At 31.8% G+C, this 24,380-nt stretch overlaps 1 protein-coding gene across 4 annotated transcripts in view; it reads right to left on the bottom strand.

Moving 5' to 3' along the window:
- The window catches only part of LOC136987073 (neogenin-like), a 100,610-nt gene that overhangs the window by 4,697 nt on the left and 71,533 nt on the right, over nt 1–24,380 (bottom strand). For 3 of the 4 annotated variants that reach the window (XM_067284719.1, XM_067284718.1, XM_067284720.1), the window contains exons 7-18: nt 23,233–23,508; nt 22,644–22,860; nt 22,418–22,572; nt 17,931–18,218; nt 15,510–15,559; nt 15,290–15,434; nt 11,725–11,835; nt 11,467–11,661; nt 6,412–6,507; nt 6,017–6,337; nt 5,805–5,912; nt 3,595–3,789 (exon numbers count right to left, since the gene is read on the bottom strand). In XM_067284719.1, the coding sequence (XP_067140820.1) occupies nt 3,595–3,789; nt 5,805–5,912; nt 6,017–6,337; nt 6,412–6,507; nt 11,467–11,661; nt 11,725–11,835; nt 15,290–15,434; nt 15,510–15,559; nt 17,931–18,218; nt 22,418–22,572; nt 22,644–22,860; nt 23,233–23,508 (2,157 nt within the window). The remainder of the gene's footprint in view (nt 1–3,594; nt 3,790–5,804; nt 5,913–6,016; nt 6,338–6,411; nt 6,508–11,466; nt 11,662–11,724; nt 11,836–15,289; nt 15,435–15,509; nt 15,560–17,930; nt 18,219–22,417; nt 22,573–22,643; nt 22,861–23,232; nt 23,509–24,380) is intronic. The other variant, XM_067284721.1, reaches the window with a different exon arrangement.

Below are 24,380 nucleotides of genomic sequence, written 5' to 3'. Positions count from 1 at the left end.
CTTTGCAATTTTAAAGAATAAAAGCTATTGGTTTTTTTCGGTAACGTATCACACAGGAGCAGTTGTCGACGTAGGCTTTATCGACGGAGGAAATGCATTTCGGGTCTTAAGGTCCCTCTTCGGTCCTTATACTTTACAAAAGGAAGACAGATGAGGATTACATCATACATAATATTTTTAACTTACAAATTGACATTAAAGAATCAACTGTGTAACCAATAAAATGCTGAGCGATTGACTGGGTAGAATCTGTTTACAAGGGTTGCGGTATAAGATAAAATAAAGCAGGCCTGGCCAACCCAAATTGTTTCGCGGGCCACTTTGATCACGCGTAACATTACGTTGGGCCACAATTTAGGCAAACATGCTTCTAAAAAAGTAAAACAAATATAAAATGAATAAGATTTTATTGTTATACCAAGAGTTCGTACTCGCACTTGCGAATTATAACAATGACACACGCAAATTTTCATTTATTTAATTGTTTTGGTATACACAATAGGAAACAAAAGTTTTAATAGATATATAATATCACTTAGCGGGCCACACAATTTAACGTGAAGGGCCGCAGGTTGGTCAGGCCTGAAATAAAGGATAATAAAACAGTTATAAAGTACAGTAATACCTCGACTTACGCGAACCCGGAGTTACGCGATTTTCAAATCTCGTCGATTTGTCTTTTCTTTGAGCACCACGCAACTCTTGATTACTCACTCCCCCCAAACTATTGTTCAGCTTACATGTTCGGACGTATCGCGCGGAATCGACGCACAGCTACAATTTATTTTGTGTTATTTATTTCCGTGTTTGTTATATCTACGGAGACTCGAGAGACTCTACTATGTCATCCAAACGAAGTAGAATTGATCCTTCTGCATCAAACAAGAAAAGAAAAACTTTATCTTTGGAATGTAAAGATAACATTATTAAAGACTTCGATACAAAAATGAAAATTTATGAATTGGCAAAGAAGTTTGATCTGCCGGAATCGACGGTCAGAACAATTATAAAAGGTAAAGAAAAAATTCTAGAAGCTGTGAAAACTTGACAGAAGGCCTCGGTTCAATTGAAAAGGGGTTACAAATTTTAGAAAATATAGACTACAACGAAGAGCGCATTTCTTCTACAAAACGAGAAATAAAAAAATTATTAGCATGCTACGAGGAAATTTTGCGGGAGAAAAAAAAAATCTTTGAGCCGTCGGACGAATTTGTTAGATTTTATGAAGCCTTCTACATCAAAATAACTTCGGTTTAAGATTTTAATAATATAATTTGTTATACATATGTATTATCTAAGATTTTATTAAACATTTTTTTCTAAATTATTGTTTTCTTTAGTCTCCGGCCCCAATTAAAAATATTTTGTATGCGAAATTATACCCCGACTTACGCCGTTATCGCTCGGTCCCACCTATCGCGTAAGTTCGGGGTATTACTGTATTAATCACATCTGGAAACCACTCCTCCTTAACCGGTGGTATCCATAAATGATTCCATTTCATCCCATCTGATGAAGTTATTCTACCTTCCCATATAGATACTACTGCGTTCTGCAAGTGCAACCGTGAACTTGAGGATGATCCGAACTCTACCCGCCTCTACCTTATATAACATTAAATACTTAGTTTACTCTTTCGATATTTTAAATGCCACCCACCTTGATTTTCTACCCGTTTACGGGTAATAACAATCTATACCATTTTATAACGTGACCGTCTTAAACTTTTATTTACTTACTCTCCTTTATTTTTTCTTATACTGCAACCCTTGTAAACAGATTCTACCTAGTCAATTGCTCAATATTTTCTTTAATGTCAATTTGTAACCAATAATCAACTCTGTAAGTTAAAAAAAATTATGTGGTATTATTATGTATGATGTAATCCTCGTCTATCTTCCTTTTGTAAAGTATAAGGACCTAAGAGGGGTCGTTAAGACCCGAAATGCATCTCCTCCTTCGATAAAGCCTATGTGGACAACTGCTCCTTGTGTGATACCTTACCGAAAAAAGCCAATAGCTTTTAATTCTTTAAAATCCACAATATTTTTTTGTACAATTGAAACAAAAGGCATATTATTGTAAAAAGTGATGCTTGTTCATAATTTTCTTTTTGGTGTAGAAACATTAAAAGTTTCTTTAAAAAAGGGGGGGTTCTTGCAGATACTGTATTAAGAATTTATATGGATTCAATAATATATTCCATTGTTAATTAATATTTGTGTTGTCTTTTAGACCTATAAATTTCCACTGACATCCATCTCTCTCTCTTTTCTTAATCTCAAAAACAGAGTTAGATAGACAAAGACAAGATGGATATGGAAACCCTAGGGGTGGGGTCCCCGATTAACTATATAAGAACTTCCGACGCAAACCGGAAATCGTGTTATTGCAATTCCAAAATCCCCCCCCGAAAGGTGTTAGATGACCTATTGTTAAAGGAAAAGCATGATGTACGGGTCAAGCTGCTACTAATTTCAGGTGGAGAGCATACATTTTAAATTAAATAAATTAAAAATTACAGCCCAGCATTGTGACTGTGTCACAATAAATAATTGCTCATTCAATTTGATTTTGTGTTATTTTATTTATGTATTTTTACTTATATATATTTTACGTTGGCATGCAGAAAAATGAATAATTTTCATTTTATACTAAATAAACAAGTACCTACCATCACAAATAATAATTAAAGCAAACAAAACCTAGTATTAATATATTGATTTTATACTCCATACAACAAAATGCAAGATAATCAATAAAAATGGAATAACAACAAAGAAAGGTAAATAGAAGAAATCGATGAATAGAGTTTAGTACAGTAGTACATTCCATACTACTTGGTGCTACTGACCTTAAGTTTGTGTTGTTAATTACTAATAATATAAAAGCTAAATAAATCCTGAAATAAAAGTTACCATATAAATAATCTTTAAATTAAAAGATGCAAAATTTGATCAAGACCCTCCTAAAACTTTAAGTAATAAACTGACAATAAATCTATTCTCTTCTCTCAGTTTAGATTCTCAATAAGTATTTATAATAATAATAATAATTTTCTATAAGTAAGTAAAGATTAAATTTAGGAATTATTTTTGGTGTAATTTTAATTGGATAATTTAACGGCAGGATGACTTAAAATGCCACAGTTAGAACATCCTTGATATGTCTTTTATTAACTCTAATATATTTTATAGGGTTGAATAATGCAAATTTTTATAAATTAAGTAACTAAATGAAATTGAAATACAGTTTGCAATACATTAACATGCTAAACAAAACAAGGTAACTATGTAATACAATCTCCACATGACAAAGATTTTGTATATCTAAGTTGTAAGTTTCGAATGATGGCAGAGTGTAAAATCAATTGTATTATATAATTTAATTAATGGTAAAGCAATAGTAAATAATTCCATTATCAAAAAGCAATTTAATTTATGTAGATGTACTGTACTTAAGAAATACATTTGATTCTATGCAATATCTCACATAAGTACCATCTATACAATAAAAGTTATATTTTAATCCTTAATTGTTTTGCAATTTATTCATAAATATTAAAATTAGAGTTTTATAAAGGTTTGTGCTTACCGGAACCGGTACGAAAAGTGACTTCGGCGGACATTGGACCGTAACCTTTGTTGTTTCGGGCTTGAATTTTATAATAGTATGTGGTGTCGGCAGTCAGACCTTTCAGCGTGGCAGTCATTTTGTCTCCCACCACGCCCTCGACCACGCGATCTCTGTCTTTTTGCGTGTTGTCGGTGGTATAAAATATTACGTAACCTGAAAGAAAAAGATAAATTTAAAAAATAAATTCAAATAAAAAATTTTAAAGTATTTAAAAAAATATTTCAAACCACAAAATGTTTAAAACTATTTAAAAAACATGTAGGAATGTAACACAATAAAAATCAGGAAATTACATTAAAATATATTGCCAGCATTCACTATTTTGTATATTAGAGTTTGTAAAATAACCTCTACATTAATATAAAAATTGCTGGTACACAATAAAATTTTCTGTATTCATACTTAGATGATTGTATTTACTTAAAAATATTTAACAGAATATAAATCTTCAGGATATACATTCTGGATTTTTTTAATCTCACCTCCAATCATCAAGACAAGTCTGTTAAAAGGAATAGTGACATGCGCAGAAAGATTAATGATCTTTCTTGTGTGCACATTTGGGACATTTAAGACATCTTTATTATATTAGCTTTTAGTTCTCCTAATCAAAATTACTCAAAAGTATAAAGAGTAAGAATTAAAGTATTTTTACAAAATTTTTACAAGTATCCGATGCCAGAGGAACTTTTTAACAATTTGTATAGGCCTAGGCAGAGAAGTGTTTATAAAGAAAGATCGACTCCACTAGCGTCGAATTGCATTCCAACAGTCGGAATGGGCACATAGAAGACTTAAAAATATTTTTGTATTAATCATATCCATATCATTAAACCACTTTGTGGCAGGCATGCTCAGGACTATGTTGACAAAACTACATCAAACTACTAGCTGACCAGGGGCTGTCCATTTGGAGAGACTGAGTGATTTATGGTTGCCATTCAAGATCAAGTCATAAACATTATAAACTATAGAAAACACATTCTGAAGGATACATCACTCACAAATGACTTACAGAAAATGCCACATTCTGCCAGAAACAATACAACATATAACTTCTGGTTGCAAGCTCTTAGCACAAACAGGCTATTTACATAGGCATAATCAAATAGCAAATATAGTACACCAAGAGCTTGCACATAAGCACAGATTATTAAACATCCAGATATCATACTACAAATATACTCCACAGGCAGTATTATAAAATGACACACACAAAATTTACAACAACAGAGCCATAATCACAAATTGTTTTATCTGTGATTATGGCTCTGTTGTAGTATATTTTGTGTGTGTCAATTCATCACAATAGACCTGATATCATTCTCCAATGAGAGTGATGAATGCAATAATAATTGCTTATATAACAGTATTATAAACAAATGCAGTAAGATTGCTTATATTAATATAATAGACATCTCTGTTCCAAACACTCATGACATAAAAAATGCTCACACTAAAAAAAATCAAGTACATTCCACTCGCTCAAGAAATAAGACAGACATGGAGAATGGATAAGGTATTTATTGTACCTGTTGTCCTCTCTTCTACTGGTGTTATACCATAAACACTACACAAAAGCTTAATGTAACACTTATTTGAATAGCCTTAACTTTAGTCTGGCATAGTACTTGGCATAGTATTGGCCAAGCACAACATTCGCAACATAATAATAATAGTAGACTTTTAAAGAAAACCTCTTAAATTTGTGATCTCAAGGTATGTTTCGAACAACTGTAAATAAGGTTTTATATATGTACAGAAAGGTTTTTATGTTTTATATATTGTATATTTAATTTGTATGTATTATGTATTTTAGTTGGCTGAGGAGGGGCCTTAAGAAGCTCGAAACTTGCACAAAACACAGGTGCATGTATCAACTGAAATTAACTTAAGATGAAGATTGCCAAGTGTCCGAGTGTTCTGCACTTTAAAGTGCAGACACTCGGACACTTGGCAATCATTCTGACGGTATAGTAACACTATAAATAGTGTTTAGGAGACAACAATAATTACTGACACGGTTTCAAATGCGTCAAAATAATAGCATTATGAAATTGTACTAGATAGAAATATCAGTAGCTTACAGTAGTCAGCATCTAAGGCACAAGGCAATTTTTGAATATATATTATAACATAATTAAAATATAAATAAATCCTTAACAAACCTGTTATTTGTCCATTTGGAAATTTTGGAGGCTGCCAATGCAAATTTATAGTAGTCGGATCATCTTCACTAGCAAATATGGTTAAATCTCTAGGAGGAGATGATGGAGCTATATGATAATGCAAATGTAAATCAGTATGATTTACTTTCTGAAACATTTTCTTAAATAAACTTGAAACTTATAAACATCATATAAGTTTGCTAGCAACTTACCGGCTTCCTGAGTGGTGTTCAAGACGTTCATACTCCACGTACTCTCTCGGCGCCCTTTCGTAACTTTAACGGAAAATTCGTACTGAGTATTGGGCTTCAAATTATCGATCATACAGTTCAGTTCCGTCGAGTTGAAATATCTGTACTTTGGATTTGCAGAGTAGGAATAGCTAGTGTATCTGACGGTATAGTATCTGTTGTCGGTCACGATTTGGTTCCGAGACAGAGTCGTGTCCGTCCAATACAGAACGACCGTCGTAGAAGATAAAACGATTGCCTTCAAGCCTACTGGCGGTATCATCGGCGTTAGAGGTTCCGGAGCTGAAATAACGAAATTTTTAGTACCAGAAAAAAAGAAGGAGTTAAAGTCAGATACGAATGTATGTTTTACGTACTTGTTTCAATCAGTGTCTTTACAGTCTCATAAATCGGTCTTCCGTCCCCAACTTGATTGTAAGCTCGTAAACTTATGACATATTCCGAAGAGGGAACTGTATGCAAAATTCATTTTAATCATTAAATTTTATTTATTTATTTATATATTATAAATATTTAAAATATTATTATTATGTTTATGTAATTACATAAACTGATTGACCTAGAAAACAGTATACTTGGAGAGAATCCTTTGCTCACTAAAATTAATGCAAGGATCATTTTATTAATAGAATAGGTAATAAAAAGAGAGAAGAGGCGGTTTATTTAAAAAAATCTAACGGTTAATAAATAAGTAAGCTGCACACCGCATTAACAATATCAATAATCAATTAGTATATTGGACATCATTGTCTCTCCTAAATGTGTAACAGTCTCTAAAGTTCAGTCCTTTGTATGCTTCTAACAAATCAAAAAGTTTGCCCTTTCTGAAATCTTTCAATTGTTTAGTCTAAAAACATCAATATTTTTCTGAAAATCTAAAACATTTTGCCATTTTATAATAATTAAAAATATAAAAAAGTTTTAAAATATTGTAACAGATAGCACCACACATGCAGTTTTAAATGTTGCTGGATTTTTTTGTGCATGTGACAGTAAAAATACAAAGTTTTAAAGTAGCAGACATCAGTTATAAAATTTGCTGGAATAAATAGATGAATACATCCAAACATGCAATGGACAAACAGGTAGTTAGATATATCATCACTGAGAATATTGACAAATGAAATTTAAGATTATTTAGACAAGAATATTAGAACAGGCAATGAAAGAATGAGAAATTCCAGATATTAATTAATATGGAAAAGAAAAGTCAGACAAGGATAAACAGCAATAACTAGTTGTAGCCATCAGAATATTGGCTGTAAAATATTGTTAAATTATAAATAACTAAAAAAAATAAAAAAAGCAAATAAATTTATTTATATAAATCTATTAACATAAGACTAATAAAATTTCTTAACACAGTTTTTTTTGTATAAATACTTTCTCAGATTAGGTGTCTTTTCTTGTTCCGAAGGCTTTAGATTTTAAAAAAATATTTACAATCTAAAATCCATGGACGTGGTAATGTTCCACGGCCACATCCAACTACTGGCCGTGGAAAATAAATATAACCTTGACTGAAAATCTGTCCTTAAACATTAAGTCAATGATGTTAAATTAAATATAATTCTTTGTCTCTACCCCATAGGGTTCTTTTTTGTTTAGATGCCATTTAATTCGAAAGAAATGACATCAGTTGTCCCAACCAAAATTTAATTTAGGATAATTTTCCTATTCGTATTATAAGATTAAAAATAATAACAAACCGACAAAAGAATGTCAACTCTAGGAGTTCTTTTTGGAAGCATTCTTATATCCAAAGGAAGTAAGTTTAATAGCCAAAATGGCAGAGAGGGGTGCCGTGAACAGTAAGAGTAAAATCAGACATATTCTAAATACTAAAACAGATACAATAAGACCAATCTACATTGAATAAGCTTCAAAATGTAAATGTAATTCCTAAGTGCCTTAACAAATTGATAATAGATTTCATCCAAGCATATTCTGTATATATAGATAGATATTGAGTTGGACAATAGAGAAATGCACATAGAAATGGATATTAGAATGACTAATAATCTTCATTCACATGCACTAAAAATCAAATACTTTATAATGATAATTTATTTATTTAAATAAGAATAATTAAAATAAATAATAGACATTAACAAATATATGCGATAAACCAAGTTAGAACTTGATAGATTGAAAAGGTTTTCAACAATAGTTGTGAAAAGACAATCGGTCGAACAAACTGAAGTTCTTCAAAAGTCAAGATATTTTTTTACCTCTAACAAACTGGTCAAACACTTGCCAAAAGAAATGAACCAGCAGTTTGTATCTACTTTGCAATGGCTTATATGCCAATCTGAACCTAGCTTTACAAACATTATCTTTAAATACTGTACATCAGCTAAAATAATCATTGTATTTTGATCAAGCAATTATTTTAATTTCCAAATTCATACGAGTATGCCTAAAAATATATTTTCTTTACGATGATTCAGAGTTAAAAATCCACAAGATCGATCAAATGATTTTACAAACCACATAACAGAAAAATACCAATGAATATTACTAAAAAATATCTAAAAAAAATTATTTTACAAATTTTTAAAAATATTCACAGATAAATATCAGTTTATGATGAAATATGTTCCTTTATTTTACAAATTACATAACAATTGATGAAAAGTGAGGCTAAATTCTAACAACTAGATTTGAAAGATCCTTTAGATAGTGCTTCTCAAAAGAACTGATGGACCTTGTTGGACCACTACATCAGTTCAACAATGTTTTTCCCAACAAATCAAAGATCGGTACTACATTTCTGTCAAATTACTGCATTTTAGTGCTGGTATGTTCGTAGAACGGTATTTTTGTATTTATGTTCAAATATTCTATAGCAGTATAATGTAATTATCAATATTTTAATATGTGAGGACCAACCCATTGTTACTAAAGAAAACCTATAATTTAAGGAACGTTTTAAGACAATTTTTCTTTATAAAGTATTATAACATTTTTTTGTGAAAAATTATCTGATTAATCTGGTAATTAAAGCTGTTTCCCACAGACTTAGTTCCTTGTGGAGAGTGACACATTTGATGTGTCACTTTGACTCAATGGGCGAACTTGCTGATTGGACCTAAAATACTAAAACTTCGAATGAAGTAATGGGAAAAACCCAAGGAAGACCCTCATATAAAAAAAAGGGGCGATGATGATCAACGCCTGTCGTCACAAGTCATAAACCTTTAAGTGTGTGCGTCCCACCATTGTTGCTTTTTAACCCTACATCGGAATTGTACCTGATATCAACTTGAATTTGTACCTGAAATCAACCTGGATTTGTACCTGAACACAACTTGGATTAACACCTGAACTCACACGTGAACTCTCATCCGACTAGCTCCTGAACTCAACCTCAGCGAAGATCCATCATCGAGGACCCACTCGGACTCCAGGTATTTGGCATCGTGCGAAAGTTTGTAAACTCTCTCTCTCAAGCTGCTAAGATTCCTCTTAACTCCTTATTAATTGTAGCAATAAGCCACCCTGTAAATAGCTTCTATAAATAAATGGGTCTTGTTAAATGACTAACATTGTGGAGTGCACTTCTTCCGGAAATCTCCTTCCGTCTCCATTTGGAACCTAAATTACTACATATGCGACCACTTGCATGAGAACGTAATGGTTTCTGTGTCTGTCAGCAAAGTGGGATTCGAACCCATACCCACGTATGTGGAAATGGGTTCGAACCCTACTTCTGACACCACTGTGTCTTTGCGGACAGACACAGAAACCGTCATTTAACAAGACCGATTTATTTATAGAAGCTATTTACAGGGTGGCTTATCGCTACAATTAATAAGGAGTTAAGAGGAATCTTAGCAGCTTAAGAGAGAGAATTTACAAACTTTTGCACGATGCCAAATACCTGGAGTCCGAGTTACTCCTCGATAATGGATCTTCGCTGAGATTGAGTTCAGGAGCTAGTCGGATGAGAGTTCAAGTGCTTGAGTTTGGGTGTTAATCCAAGTTGTGTTCAGGTACAAATCCAGGTTGATTTCAGGTACAAATGCAAATTAATATCAGGTACAATTCCGATGTAGGGTTAAGGAGCGGCAATGGTGGGACGCACACACTTTAAGGTTCACGACTTGTGATGAAAGGCGTTGATCATCATCGCCCCTTTTTTTTATACAAGGGTCTTCCTTCGGGTTTTCCTGTTACTTCATTTGGAGTTTTAGTATTTTAGGTCCAATCAACAAGTTCGCCCATTGAGTCAAAGTGACACATCAAATGTGTCACTCTCCACAAGGAACTAAGTGCATGGGAAACAGCTTTAATTACCAGATTAATCAGATAACTTTTCAAAAAAAATGTTATAATACTTTGTAAAGAAAAATTGTCTTAAAACGTTCCTTAAATTATAAAAGTTTTCTTTAGTAACAAAGGGTTGGCCATCACAAATACATACTTCCAAAAACTATAAATCATATCAATAACTGTGTGTGAAGAACATTTATTTTTGTAAAAAATAAAACACACTTTTTGAAAAAATAATTTAATAAGAATTATATATAAATGCAGTCTTTTAATAATTTACCGTATTTACTCGAATATAAGACAATCTTGATATAGGATGAGGCGTGACTTTAAAGTTCAAAATTAAGAAACTTAGATTTATTAATACAATTCTAATATTATTTCATTTCATCACAAATAAAATATTATCAAATGCACATAAATGCACACATTGTCCTGCAAAAAATTACTGTCATTTAAACTTTAAGGAAAAATTTTGTAAAATTGACAACATAATTTGTTCACTGTTTGTTCATTTGTTGCTGGACAATCGGGAACCTTTTTTCCAATTTTTAACAGTGGAAGTCACTCTTTGTCGATTACACTTACGAGTTTCTTCGAATTTTGATTTTCAAATAATCAACTGTTTTCACGTGGGAATGAATTAAAACTTATATCGGACTCCCACGTAATTTTGGAATTCAATTCAAAAGCTTTGCTTTTCCTACTGCTATTCATCTTTCTCCTGACAATACACAAAAATGATTCAAATGACCCAGATAAAATACTTTTGTTTTTAAACACCAGAAAGTGAGAATGCGGTGAAAAAATGCAAATACACAGTTTACAAAATTATACAAAAATGAAAAGAATCCATTGCTCGCACATATAGAACGACCTAGGTTTTTGAAGCAGTGAAAGATGAATAAAAACCTTGTCTTATATGCGAGTAAACACAGTATATTCTGTAATTGTTCAATACATTTTATACTTTGTATTTTACAAGTCAGTTTCAATTTACTCATATTTTCTTAATAAAATTACAACACTATAGAGACAATGTTTAAAATTTAAATATTAGCATATTTATCACATTTTAAAAATAAATTAAACAATTATATTAAAAAAAAATTAATAATCTGACATTGAAAACTCACTTAAATTTTCTATAGCATAATATCTCTGTTTTCCATCCAGTACTTTTGTATAAACGTCCGGAAAGCCAATTCCCCAACCAATAGTATAACCACGCACCATAATATTCTGATTTCTGGGTGGTGCCCAACTTACAAAAATGGAATTGGATGACGGTCGAGCCCGAAGAGAGTGAGGTTGGTCCGGTACTCTGCTCTCTAAAAGTAGTTAGAATTTAATATTTTGTTTGAAAATTAGATTGTTTTGAATGTGTTACTAACCATCCAGATCGTTTTGATAAGTTTCTACCGCAATCCATTCGGTCGAAGGCCCACTTCCGTTAATGGATAAAGCAGATAACTTTACATAATACTGAAGTCCTCTTTCTAGACCTTATACAAAAGAAATTACTTTACGTAAGTAAAAATATTGTATTAATTAATTATTTATTTAATTTTTTATAGGTGGAGAATGAGGGTGAGAAATTATCTTCCATGGCAGTTTGTATTTCTAGGCAAGTATTTTATAGTCATTCAGACAACATAAATTATCATCATCTGTTCACCTATGTACTTGTCACATAATTACTGTATTTCCATGCAGATATTCCATGTATTATTTCATTTGTATTGGCTTTGTATTGCAATTTACAATTGCTACAATATCACAATAGAAACATCCAATAAATTGCAATGCAATCGTAAAGCCACTTAACACCATACTTTTTCTAAATAACATTAATTCTTAACAGATATTAAATAAATATATTATTTACTACAATAATCAAACTTGGCATTGTGTTTATTACCTGTCTTTTTCTTAAAGCTGCTAGTTGAAGAAACCAAACATGAATAGATTTATCAAAAATGTTTTAGGCTCTATAGAGCTGGCTTCAACCATAAAAAGAATAAAACGTCTGTAGAACATTTTTAAGTTTCGAAATATAGAATGTTTTAGAAAATATGATAAAAGGTATATACAAATCCAAACAAAAACATCTGAGATGTAAAACAATTGACCAAGTAAAATGTTATGACTATTTATCTAGAAGACAGTCAAATTTTTTTACTTGGGAGTTTTTCTTTGGTACAGATAAGTTTGACGCTTCAAAGAGGTACCGAAAACATTTTCATTATTTTTTCCTACATCTTACTTTGAAGCACCAAGCTTATTTTTATCAAAGAAAAACTCCTAAGAAAAAAAAATTTGACTGTCTTCTAAATTGTCATAATTTTTTACTTGGTCAATCTCAGATGCTTTTGTTTGGATATCAATTGGGTTTTGGTTAATGATTGTTATTACATCGAAACCTAAGATGACGACATACACTTTGGTTGGCACTCAGCAATGCATTGGCCACCGATCGAACACTTTTGATATGCTGTTAGTAAAATTGTTACAAAAAGTTTTAATTTTCTTCAATTTGAGCTTTTTTTTATTATGGATAACATTTTGAATGAAATCATTTGTTTTTATGCAATTTTATCCTTATGGGTGAAAAATTAAGCATAAAAGTAAATAGTTCTATGGAGAACCTCCATGATCGTTGACCTACCCTGTTTTCCCGAAAATAAGACAGTGTCTTATATTAATTTTTGCTCCCAAAGATGCACTAGGTCTTATTTTCAGGAGATGTCTTATTTTTTGTATGGTATGGCAGCTTCTGGCCACCAGGGGGAGCTCACCACAACACACGTACAGCACAACAGGGACGGTGTACAGTATGGCGGCAGGTGATGGGCCTCTCGATGCCTTGCCTGCACATTTACAAGTGACGGCTGCGGAAGGGAACATCGGGGTTGGCATTAGTGATGGTCTTCATGTCCTGCATGTAGCTGCTCTGCAACAGACGGTGAAGGTAGGGGATAACGGCCGCAGGCTAAAAAGAATCACAGCTGCATGCTCTGGTGTTCTGTTCGGCAGGCATGCTTCCAAACGAAAACTTTGCTAGGTCTTACTTTCCGGGGAGGCCTTATATTTAGCAATTCAGCAAAACCTCTACTAGGTCTTATTTTCAGGGGATGTCTTATTTTCGGGAAACATGGTATCGATCCAGAAGTCATGTGAGCAACTCACTGACAATGAGAAAAGCTTAAGTTTAAAATTTGAGCTTTCTAGATCCAGTAGTTTTTTCTCTAGGAGTGTCCGAAATGCCGGATGAAGAAAAGAAGACACAGCTTTTTTGGTAATTTTTGTATTTTCAATTGTTTATATTTTGGTAACCCCTTTATAGAAAAATCTGAAATTTTGCACACTACCTAAGAAAACAATTTTCTTTCGAATGAGATATTCAGAATTACTATATGCATTTCACGGGTGGCAAAATCAACCCCCAAAAATTGGCAACTCTGATTCCTGTATATATAATCAGTTAGTGACTTTTTACTTGGCACAAAGTCACTGCTGTGACTCTCAATAATGTTAATAAAAACTAAATTAAAAGATGAAAAGATATTATCAAGTCAATGATAATTTTATCCTTTTGATTAACCAAGACGTCAATATTTTGTTGAGCACCAATTTCCAATATTCATTTAAGTCTGCTGCATTATTAGCATGTATTACACTGAGATGCTTTGAGATGCAATTGTGTACATTTGTTCTAAAACTGATTTGCAACCTTTTTTCATATTTTTCTATTAATATTGGTTTTTCCCACATATCAAATACCTCCTTGTTATAGATTCACTGAGTTAGCTAGTGGATATCTCCAATTGCAGAGTTTCAACTAATTGAAAAAGCTTCTTTTATAAAGTGACCAGGTGGTAGAACCTTGTGATAAAAATCATTGCCATTTTTATTTAACTGCAGGAAATAAATTGCAGACTTAAGACAGAAAAACTTTGACTTTATTGCTGCAAAAAGCATCTATTACTGTAGGTAGTATTCTAATGCCCAAGTTAATACCACATTTTCTTATATACTTAGAAGCTAATGTAACCGAAACCTTACTGGTGACTGCTAGATTATTTTGCATATCTTTCTTGTTTTAGAAAACTACCTTCGTTTGAAATCTTGTAGTGGCAGCTTTTATCATATTGTTTATAACACTATTAGGGAATCTGTGCTCCCTTGCCACTTTTTTGATGTATCACAGCTCTTTTTCCCTGCCTACTTCAAATGTGGAATGAAGTAGGCAGGTAAATGCTAAAGCAGAGCATATAAATGCTTTATTATAAATGCACATTCATCCCTCTAGTAAAAATAATGTATAATGATATACACTAGATATTTAGAAGAATATATTTAGCTTTATTTAATTGAAAGCATTTCAAATATTTTGGAAAAGAAAATTATTTATTGGCTCATTAAAAATTTCATTTTATTGCATTTATTTTCTGTTGAGAAGATTCTGTGTAATGAGCTGTAATGTATGTGTAACTATGTCATGATAAGAAAATTATAATAAATGCCCTCAGGTAATGAAGGAATTAATAATTTAACAATTTAAGTAATCATTTTATGTATTACTTAAAAACTATACTTAATTTATATCTATAAGAGCAGTCACTTAAAGTGTATTATAGGTGATAAGATGCATTGGAGAAAGAAGGCATACAACCTTCCCTATTCATAGCCTGGCCAAACACATGGATACAGTAGGTTATCTGATCTTATTCACTTCTCAAGTGAACTTTAACTTCCCAGAGATCACTTAGACATCCATTCGGAAAAAACTTGGATGATCTCGGATTCAGGCGGACGTGACAAGAAAAAAGCAGTCACTACTAGGATTTGATCTCGGATCCTGTACTTGGTAGTCTGGCACTGTATCCCTAGACCACCACGGATCGTGTTTTATCTATACTTTCTATATTTTCTATAAAAATACACTTAGTACAATACCTGTCAGAGCGTACAATCGTCTATTGCCGTCGGTTGTAACAGTTTCACCTCTCCGGCTTCCCTTTTGTTTATATCTTATTTTATATCCCGTAATAATTCCATTTTGTGATTCTTTCGGTGGTGGTTCCCATCTGACAATAATACTCTGAAAATTTTTTCAAATTTCTTATGAATACTTTTACATAAATAATTTAATAATTACACATTTTTAAATTTATACCGTTGAGCTAGCAGCTTCTAAAGTCACATTCTGTGGTGTATCACTGGGAACTAAAATAAAAATTTGTTTATTTGTTATTTTGGCTTATAAAACTCTTAATATATTAAATACCATCAAAAATAAAAAATAGTAAATATTAAAATTCTACCATCGATAATATAATTAATAAATAATCCAATTACTATGTCTGAATAGTTTAGAATCTAAATTAGTCAAATAATTTTATACAGCGGTACCTCATACTTTGAACAATTCTAACTTATATATATATATATATATATATATATATATATATATAAACCCTACTTATTAACCATGACATCCAAGAAACATGTGGAAACAACAAAGCTTAAGAGGAAGGTCACAGTATCAACAACTGAGCTGAAAAAAATAACCGGTAGCAAAACAAGAAAGTGGTACGGCCGCGTTTCTTTATGCAGCAAGAGTGTAGCAAAATGACATCACGAGCAGTGTTGGCCAATTAGAAACCAGTTTCAGTGTGTTCGCTGTAAAGCACTTCTTGAGCACTGCATAAAGAAATGCGGCCTACACGTGTGGCAGATCTGGTAGCCATGTTTAAGATGCCAATGTCAATGAAATGCACCATTCTTAAGAACAAGGGAGTAATAAAAGCATAAATGTGGCTAAAGGTGTGACAACATTGATCTCTAGATCACATGTTATTGACAAGACGGAAAAACTCCTCCTAGTGTAGGTAAATGAAAAGCAATTGGGTGATATCATCATCTCTGAGAGAATTATTTGAGAAAACCAAGTAAACTGTATAGTGACTTTAAGAAATGGGACATTATCACTCATTAAGGTACAGTAAATGCAATTTTCATTTTATTATACAGTGTTTACATATTTTATTTATTGTTTTTGTGTTTTAATTTATTATTTAGGGCATTTAATCACTTTATTTTTACCTTAAATTATGTGTATTTGCTGTTTAAGTTTATTGAAAAGGGTATTATTTAGGATCTGGAAACAGATTAATTCAGTTTCCATCATTTCCAAATGGGAAAAATTGATTTGGATTTTGAACAATTTAGAGTTCAAACAGCCTCCCAAAATGAATAAAATTTGAAGTAAGAGGCACCACTACATTTTTAAGGATTCAATTGATTTTAAAAATCTTGAAAAACAAAATATCATTTTTTAGTATGATATTAATGAAAAAAAAGTTATATTGAGCTAGAAAAATATTTCTGAAAACAACAATCACTAATGTTAAGTGTGTTCTTCATTATTAAAACTGCAGTGCAGTGCATATAACATAGAACACTATATAATACACAAGATATTTCATATAAGTTAATGATTTTAACAAAATATATACTACTGTATTAATTCTTTATCATCAAACTTTTATCATCATATTCAAGAGATTCTGTAAAATGTAACAATTTTGTATTGGGTTAATTATTACAGTCAAACCTCAAGTTACAAACAGCCCTGTTTAGGAACAAAAATTTGAATGCCATATATGCTCTGGTTGCCGTACAATAACTCAGTTTCCAAACAAGCTACTTGGCAGAGCCAAGCCACAGACAGTCAACTTCCTATACTTCCTATGTTAAAGAAAGTCGATGGCCCGACCAATCAATGACAGGACTACCAATTCATAAGTTAGTGGCACCAAGATAGCCTGGCATCATGTAATGAATCATCAATAATGCTGCTATTTAAATTAGATATCAATGTATATGTGGGAAAGACACAATTTTCATTTTTTGGTAGGCTTCCATTCCATTCCATAGATAAAGGCTTTGTAGGCATTTTATGCATGAAATACAGCTAAAAAGGTAAAAATAAATTTGTTTTGGGGGTTGGGAATGGATTAATCCATTTTACGTTGTTTCTTATGGGAAAATTTGTTTCAGTTTGAGTATATATTGGTTTCCGAACAACTTTTAGGAATAAATTAAGTTTGTAAACTGAGGTTTGACTGTACTTAGCAACAACTACATAAGTATTATGTTTAAAGATCTGAAGATAAACAATTAGTTAAAAAATGCTTACCAATGTTGTGATTTAATTCAGTTCACATGTTAACTCCATTAAAGCATTCTAGTATATATTTTGTTTAATACTCAATTTTGGCATTTTATGCATTCAATAATATTTTTAAAATTTATTAGAAATTTCATCTTAGCAAGAATTTTGATATACTATTAGAAACAGATTATTGTTATAAATTATTTTTTATTGAATACATCAAATCTTTTTTATTAAAATCCTCCTCATTTTATGAATTAAAATGGATCAGACTTCAGGAAACTAAAAATCTACAATTAATAATAATTTTGTGTTGGTATGTTTCATATAAAATTATTATTGATTAGGAACCCTTACATAATAACTTCATAAAATGATAATTTGTTTATTAACTTCCCATTGAAGTACACGTATACGTACTGTCCTGATACGTTGTGGCGGCAACTTCATCTGTACTTTGTCCAGGACCGTTCTGATTTTCTGCAATCACCCAAAAACTGTATTCCGCGTACTTCTTTAATCCTTGCAAAATGTACTTTGGCTCCGACGTAATGACTTCGTGTTCCTCCGACGTGCCCACTTCCATGTAATACAATTTATACTGTTGGATGGGTCCGTTTAAAATAACCGGAGGATGCCACTGTACGAGAATAGAAGTCGCCGACAGTGGCTGCGCCGACAACTCGAGAGGAGGACCGGGAACGTCGACTGAAATAGTTAAAATAAAAATATCAAAATAGTAATGACATTTTATTTATTTAACCTTTAATGTTCCAGAAGTCAAAATACATAGCCTTATAGTAAAATTGGATTTTATATATCTTCAATAAATAGTAATGTTTTGTATTAATAGATTTTACATGTTAAAATCATTCATGTTAAATTATTATTTTAATTGCAAAATTAAAATTTAAGAAACATTTTTTAAGTAAGAATAGTCAACTTAAGAACAAGTTTCATCCTTTTTCTGATATAACTTTTTCAGGCTAAATTTAATTACTTTAACAATATCCAATACTAAGATAAAGCTAGGAAAGATGATATAAGCATAAAGAAAATTAATGACAGCTGCAAGTTTGTCTGAAACGGTGCCAACAACAAACTGTGTCTATTTTTAAGATCCGAATAAAAATGAAATATTCTTATTTATTATTTCTCTATGTTACAAATGATATTTGTTTTGAAATAAAAATACTTTTGGTAATAAGCATCTAATGAAGATTCTCCATTGAGACATTCAATTTATATAAAACCAATTAAAAACTACAGATTATAGTATTAACATTAATTTTTACCTAAATATCTCAACTTTTTAAAAATATAATACTACTACATCAATTTTTTTTATATTATTTTGTACGATTTGCAATTTATTGTATGTTATTGTTAGTATCTGGTTTTTAACATCTCCATTTTTAAATTACCAGAAAGCTAATTGTGAGCCTTAATTAGATTTACTATGTCTTTTTACACAATAATAAATACAAAATAAACATAAATGTTGGCTTAGTCAGCGTACGAGTAAGCAATTCTGTCAAGTCAATCCTTACATTTAATAATATATAAAAGAGAATGAGTGTACTTCTTCATTTAGAGTATTTACGCTATACATACACCAAATGATTAACTACACTCACTGCCAAAAGCACGTGATTTTCTTGTGTCCAAAATATAAAGAAGAAAGAAGGCTTCTGGCAGGCACCCTGGCTGATGTTGGCTTTCATTGGCCTTGCCAGATGAAAGATTTCCTTACCAATCATAGGACTCTCCAGGCTTTCGAAAGCTTCATCAGGGCAACAGACATCTTGAAGTCCACCAGGTAACCGACCCTCCTGATATCAATCAACTCGGGCTTGGAGTCTGTGAAAGTTTGCTCTGGGACTATGTGTCTCTGGTTGCCCCTAATATTGTCTGTGCCTCACAGTGTTGCGGGGTAGGCTTGTCAATGGGCATAAATTGTGGCATTGTTTTTTGCTCTTTGTTTTAAGGTGGTTGGTGTCTTAACCACCCTTGTGTCATGCACCATCGTCTTGAAGGATCCATGTCATTGTCCCTGGTCCCTTCACGGGAGAATTTGTCACTCGCATTTATGTACCCTCCAAGACCATAGAGGTTCTCTCCCCCTTGATATGGGATGTACATACCCGTTTGTTTATGTGCAGACCCTTTGGCAAAGTAGCCGTTAAGGGCCAGTTCGTCCCGGTTTTGGGCTGTTTTTCAAATATACGGTTGTTCTCTTTTGTTCCCTCCCAAGACATGGAGGATTTGTCTGTCTTTCCCCCAATCGGGTTGTACATTCGCACATATATGATTATTGAGCTCCAAGGCAAGTCAGCCGTAATGGAGCTCTTACTGCCTCAAAATGAAGGCAGTTATTCTGTATACCACTGTATTTTGGCTATTTGTACTTTTTTGTATTTAATAAATGACACTCGGCAGGCGCTCTGAAATGTCATATTTCACACTTCCTATCTACCTTTCTATTCTCTTCACTCTTCTCACTTCTACTATAACTCTTGATACCTTTAGCTATACCTTTTCCAAAGCTATACCTTTAGGTGGAGGCCTTCTAATCCTTTAGTAAATGTAAATGTAAATGCCAAAAGTTAAGCACGGAGCAGAAAATGTTCATGTCCAGAAAGCAATTGGCATTTGAGAGGCTGCAATTCACTGCAGAGGTAGGTGGAAGTATGCAAATATGTTATGTTACTATCAATCACAGTTACATGTCGCGAAATATGCAAAACAGGCAGTCGTATAAGAAGCCAGCCTTCTGAAGTGCGAGAGGAGTTGCATGTAAGTGCCAAGAAAAAGTGTGGAGAACTGTCGTACAATTAGTGTGTACGAGTGACGTGTTTCTATGGCTTCTAGAAGACAAATGACAGACAGTGAGCACTGGTGGTTCGTGGGATGCCTTGAAGCAGGACAATCAATCACAGATGTTGCTCTTTTCTTCAGCATTCATCATTCTGTCGTTTCAGTTATGGAAACAATTCCAAACAAGCGAAACAGTTGTCTGAAGACCTGTGGCTGGTTGCCCAAGGGTTATGACCTTGCAGAAGATTGCTATATTGCTGTTGCAGCCAAGAGGAATTTATAACTTTCAATGTTAAATAGTTGTTTTGAAAAACTTTATATAAACTTGTTATAACAAAGTTATTTCTATAGAAATTTTCATAATTATTTTACATTTTTGTATTATACTATATACAGATATCTCTTGTACAACACAGTTTGAAAATTGGGGACATCCCCCATACACGACGACTTCCAGTTACACTCTAACATAGTTTTGGAAAACCTCCTTACAAATTTTCACAAATTTAAGTGTAAATTTCGTTATCCGATGTTTTCTTTTATTGAAGCAAGCATTAATGTTGTCTCAAATTTGCCCATGAATTTTAGAATATTGAGATTTTCAAATTATTTTGTGCCTTTCGTCAGGTTTAATGAAAACTGACATTACAATTTTTTCTTCTTGTCCTAGCTTTCCTATCAACAAGGTATCATTGTCGTTGCTTTCAGATTTAGCCCTTAACACTGTCACTGTGTTTTGTTTTTATACATTAATCTTTGTATTTAGTACAGTTTATTTAAATATATTTAGATAAGTGCTGTTAAACTTTATTTAACCACAGGTAAGCAATAATTCGTAAAATGACGAACAAAATTGTTCAAGTACAATTCATTATTCAAACACACAAATTTTGGAAAAAAGTTGCTCAGTACTCAACTGAACAAACACAACCTGCTACAACAAATTTTCGATTTGTATACTTTTTGAATTTATAATTTTTGAAAATTGTAAACTTTTGCTAACTTCTGGAATCTAACCTTGTGTTTTGCTTTAGTCCTTTGCTTTGTATAGCATGGATTCACATAACACGGCACTTTTTTGAATTTAACTACCATCTTATATGAGAAACACCTGTACTTATTATTCTTCTTACAGTTATAAAATAACTGGTTGTGCCCATGCAAATAATTGTACATATGTAAAACAAAATATTGAATGCAAAAAGTAAAGCTTTTATTTGAAAAATTCCAAAAATAAATATATATTGAAACATGTGTATTATAATATTTTTCATTATACAATATTTGATGTTATGAAGTTCAAAAAAAGTGGATGATTTTGCATTGAAGGGCACATTCATTTTTGAAACACCACAATTTGAAACAGACCATTCAGTGTAGGATATGTTTATAATGTCCAACAACTTACACAAATTACTAATGAGTTGGTCATAAAGTACTAATTCCACTCAGTTCGTACCCTTAATGTTGATGATGTTTCAAATGAAATTCATGAAGGAAAGAGTTGGCTTACATCATAGAAAAAATAGTGTTGGTAATATTGATGTTTATAAATCTATCCAAGTGTGTAAACTGTAATTAAAAGTAAAATGAAACTGCCCATGTTAAGCAAGCTAAGAAAAATATTTTTGATAAGAATGCACTAGCAACTTTTACAACTTTAATTTTAAAATGGCCACTTTGTTGTAAACAAATCGGTCACAATGTCCTGGCAGAAAAAAGAATAATGATGATATCGTTGTTGTTTAACTTGTTTGACTTTACAAACATATCCGTAGAAAGTGGCTGCCAGCCAAATCATTTCAAGAACTGTATGAATTTTTTTCTATTTAACTTTAACACGTTAAAGTTTTTTTGTTATGGCTATGAATTAATAAAACCACACCCCAGACTAGCATTAAAAGTAAATCATTATGTTTCTAAGAATATATTGTTGTGAAAAGACAGAGTAATTGAGATCGACTTTGCTGCCTCTAGCACAGAGCAAGAAAAGTAAATATTATTGTATTTATTCAAGAATAGGATTATCTTAAAATGTGTACTATATATGCTGTAAGTTTTTCATACCACTAAAGATAAGCTTTAAATACCTTCATCCTGCGTTTCGACCATAATTTCTTCGGAACTCTTTCCGGCTCCGTGCTGATTATAAGCGACCACTCGAAAGTAATAAGATGTAGATGGTTTTAATCCCTGAATACTCACTTCTTCTAATCTCGATTTGGAAGTATTGACCACCCGTTCTCTGAACATTAATAAAATATCTTTATAAATTTTATGTAAAATTTTAAGATATTAATAAATAATATAAATTACCTAGTAGAACTTTCTTCTCTATAATAAACAGAATACGCAAAGATATTATTTGCTTTGGCGGGTTCGCGCCAAGACAAGGTAACAAATCTAGTGGATACGATTACTGCAGAAACATCTTGAGGCTGAGAAGGTGCATCTTTGGAATGAGGTTGATCTCCTGAAGTTCGATCCAGATGTAAAGTAGTGATAGTAGCATGAGTAGTGGGATGGGGAAAGTCTATTTTTAGATCATAGTACATGCAGAAAATTTTGTTTACGTATTTATTGTATCGAGATTAGCAAAACGACAAAGGGAATACCAGAATAAGCCAGTTTTGAATATTATTAATGTAATAATTAGATTATATGAATAAGGAACAGTTACCATAGACACAAGAAAATAGTATTTAAGAATAGGAGAAAAAAACAAAAATATCTACATTAAATATACATAAATATCACAAACTAGAATTAAAACAAACTTCAAATAAATTTTCATTATATAATTATAAAGGGAAAAAATATAAATATATAGAACATTTAAAAAGGAAATTTCATTTACCAAATAGTTTTAAATTATTTAATAAAAATTAAATTTGCAATAAATTACCATTATCCAAAATAATTAGTTGAGCAGATGCTTGGATATTATCAACGGGATTAGTAGCCACACATTGATACATTCCTGCGTCCAAATACACTAATCCTAAAATTCTAAGATTGTATCCATTCACAATTTGAAAATATTCAGTTTGAGTAATTATTTCACCATTTTTTAACCATTGAACAGTCGGTTGTGGTTTACCATAAACTTCGCATTTAAATTCAATATCTTCCTTTTCATAAGCATATTTATTTTCTGGTTGCTCTATGAAATGTGGAGGCACTGCAAAGAAAGTTTTTATTATTTCAAATGAAAAGAAATATAGATAATGAAAAAAATATATACAGAATAACTGTTTGAATTTAAATATATTTTTTTAATTCAAGCATTATTATGTTATTAGTGATCATTAAAATAAACATTCAAATCTACTTATGAATCTTATCTAATTGCATTGCACTCTCACTAATCCAAACCAATTTTATTCACTTTAATGCTAAAATGTTCCAGCCAAAAACAAAAAGAAATCAGATTACTTTTAAAAAGGTACAAATGCAGCTCTAAATGAAATAGTTGGAACCTTAAAAGACATGTAAACCATGCCCATTGGAGTAAAAAAGTCAAAGGAACTGATGGTTTACATGTGACCCTTCACAAGCTTTAGCCCCTGAAATCAGCCCATCTTCAATTTTATCTGTTGAACATGCAACAAACTTAATGGAGTGTGCAGTGTGATTCCAATCATGTTCTGGAAGTAGTCAGTGCAATGCTTTTTCTCATGTTTTGCTCTAGTAAAGTGGAAAACAGTTTATTTATGGTGTTTTGAAAAATAGCTCCACATTCTTTCACTTTTAAATTTTATGCCATTTTTGAGGGTCTTCAAAACTGTAGATAGGAAGATTTGAGGAGTTATATCTTGAGAAGGCTACAACTGTTCCTTTCACTTTTTTATTCTTATGTGCATGGTTAGAACTGTGAACCATGTCCACTGTCAAGTGCCTTATTCAGATCTACATTTATACCATAAAATTTTAATGTGTATTTGTTTTGGTTTTCTTTTCTTTATACAAGACTCAGCTAATTTAACTTTTCACTAATCCAAGCAATCCTGTACAATAATTAAATCAGATCAGTGAGAGTGCACTAGATTAATT

The sequence above is a fragment of the Centruroides vittatus genome, unplaced genomic scaffold (assembly GCF_030686945.1).
Source record: "Centruroides vittatus isolate TY-2023 unplaced genomic scaffold, ASM3068694v2 scaffold_1444, whole genome shotgun sequence".
Taxonomy (NCBI): domain Eukaryota; kingdom Metazoa; phylum Arthropoda; class Arachnida; order Scorpiones; family Buthidae; genus Centruroides; species Centruroides vittatus.
This window is presented reverse-complemented; position numbering and strand designations above follow the sequence as displayed.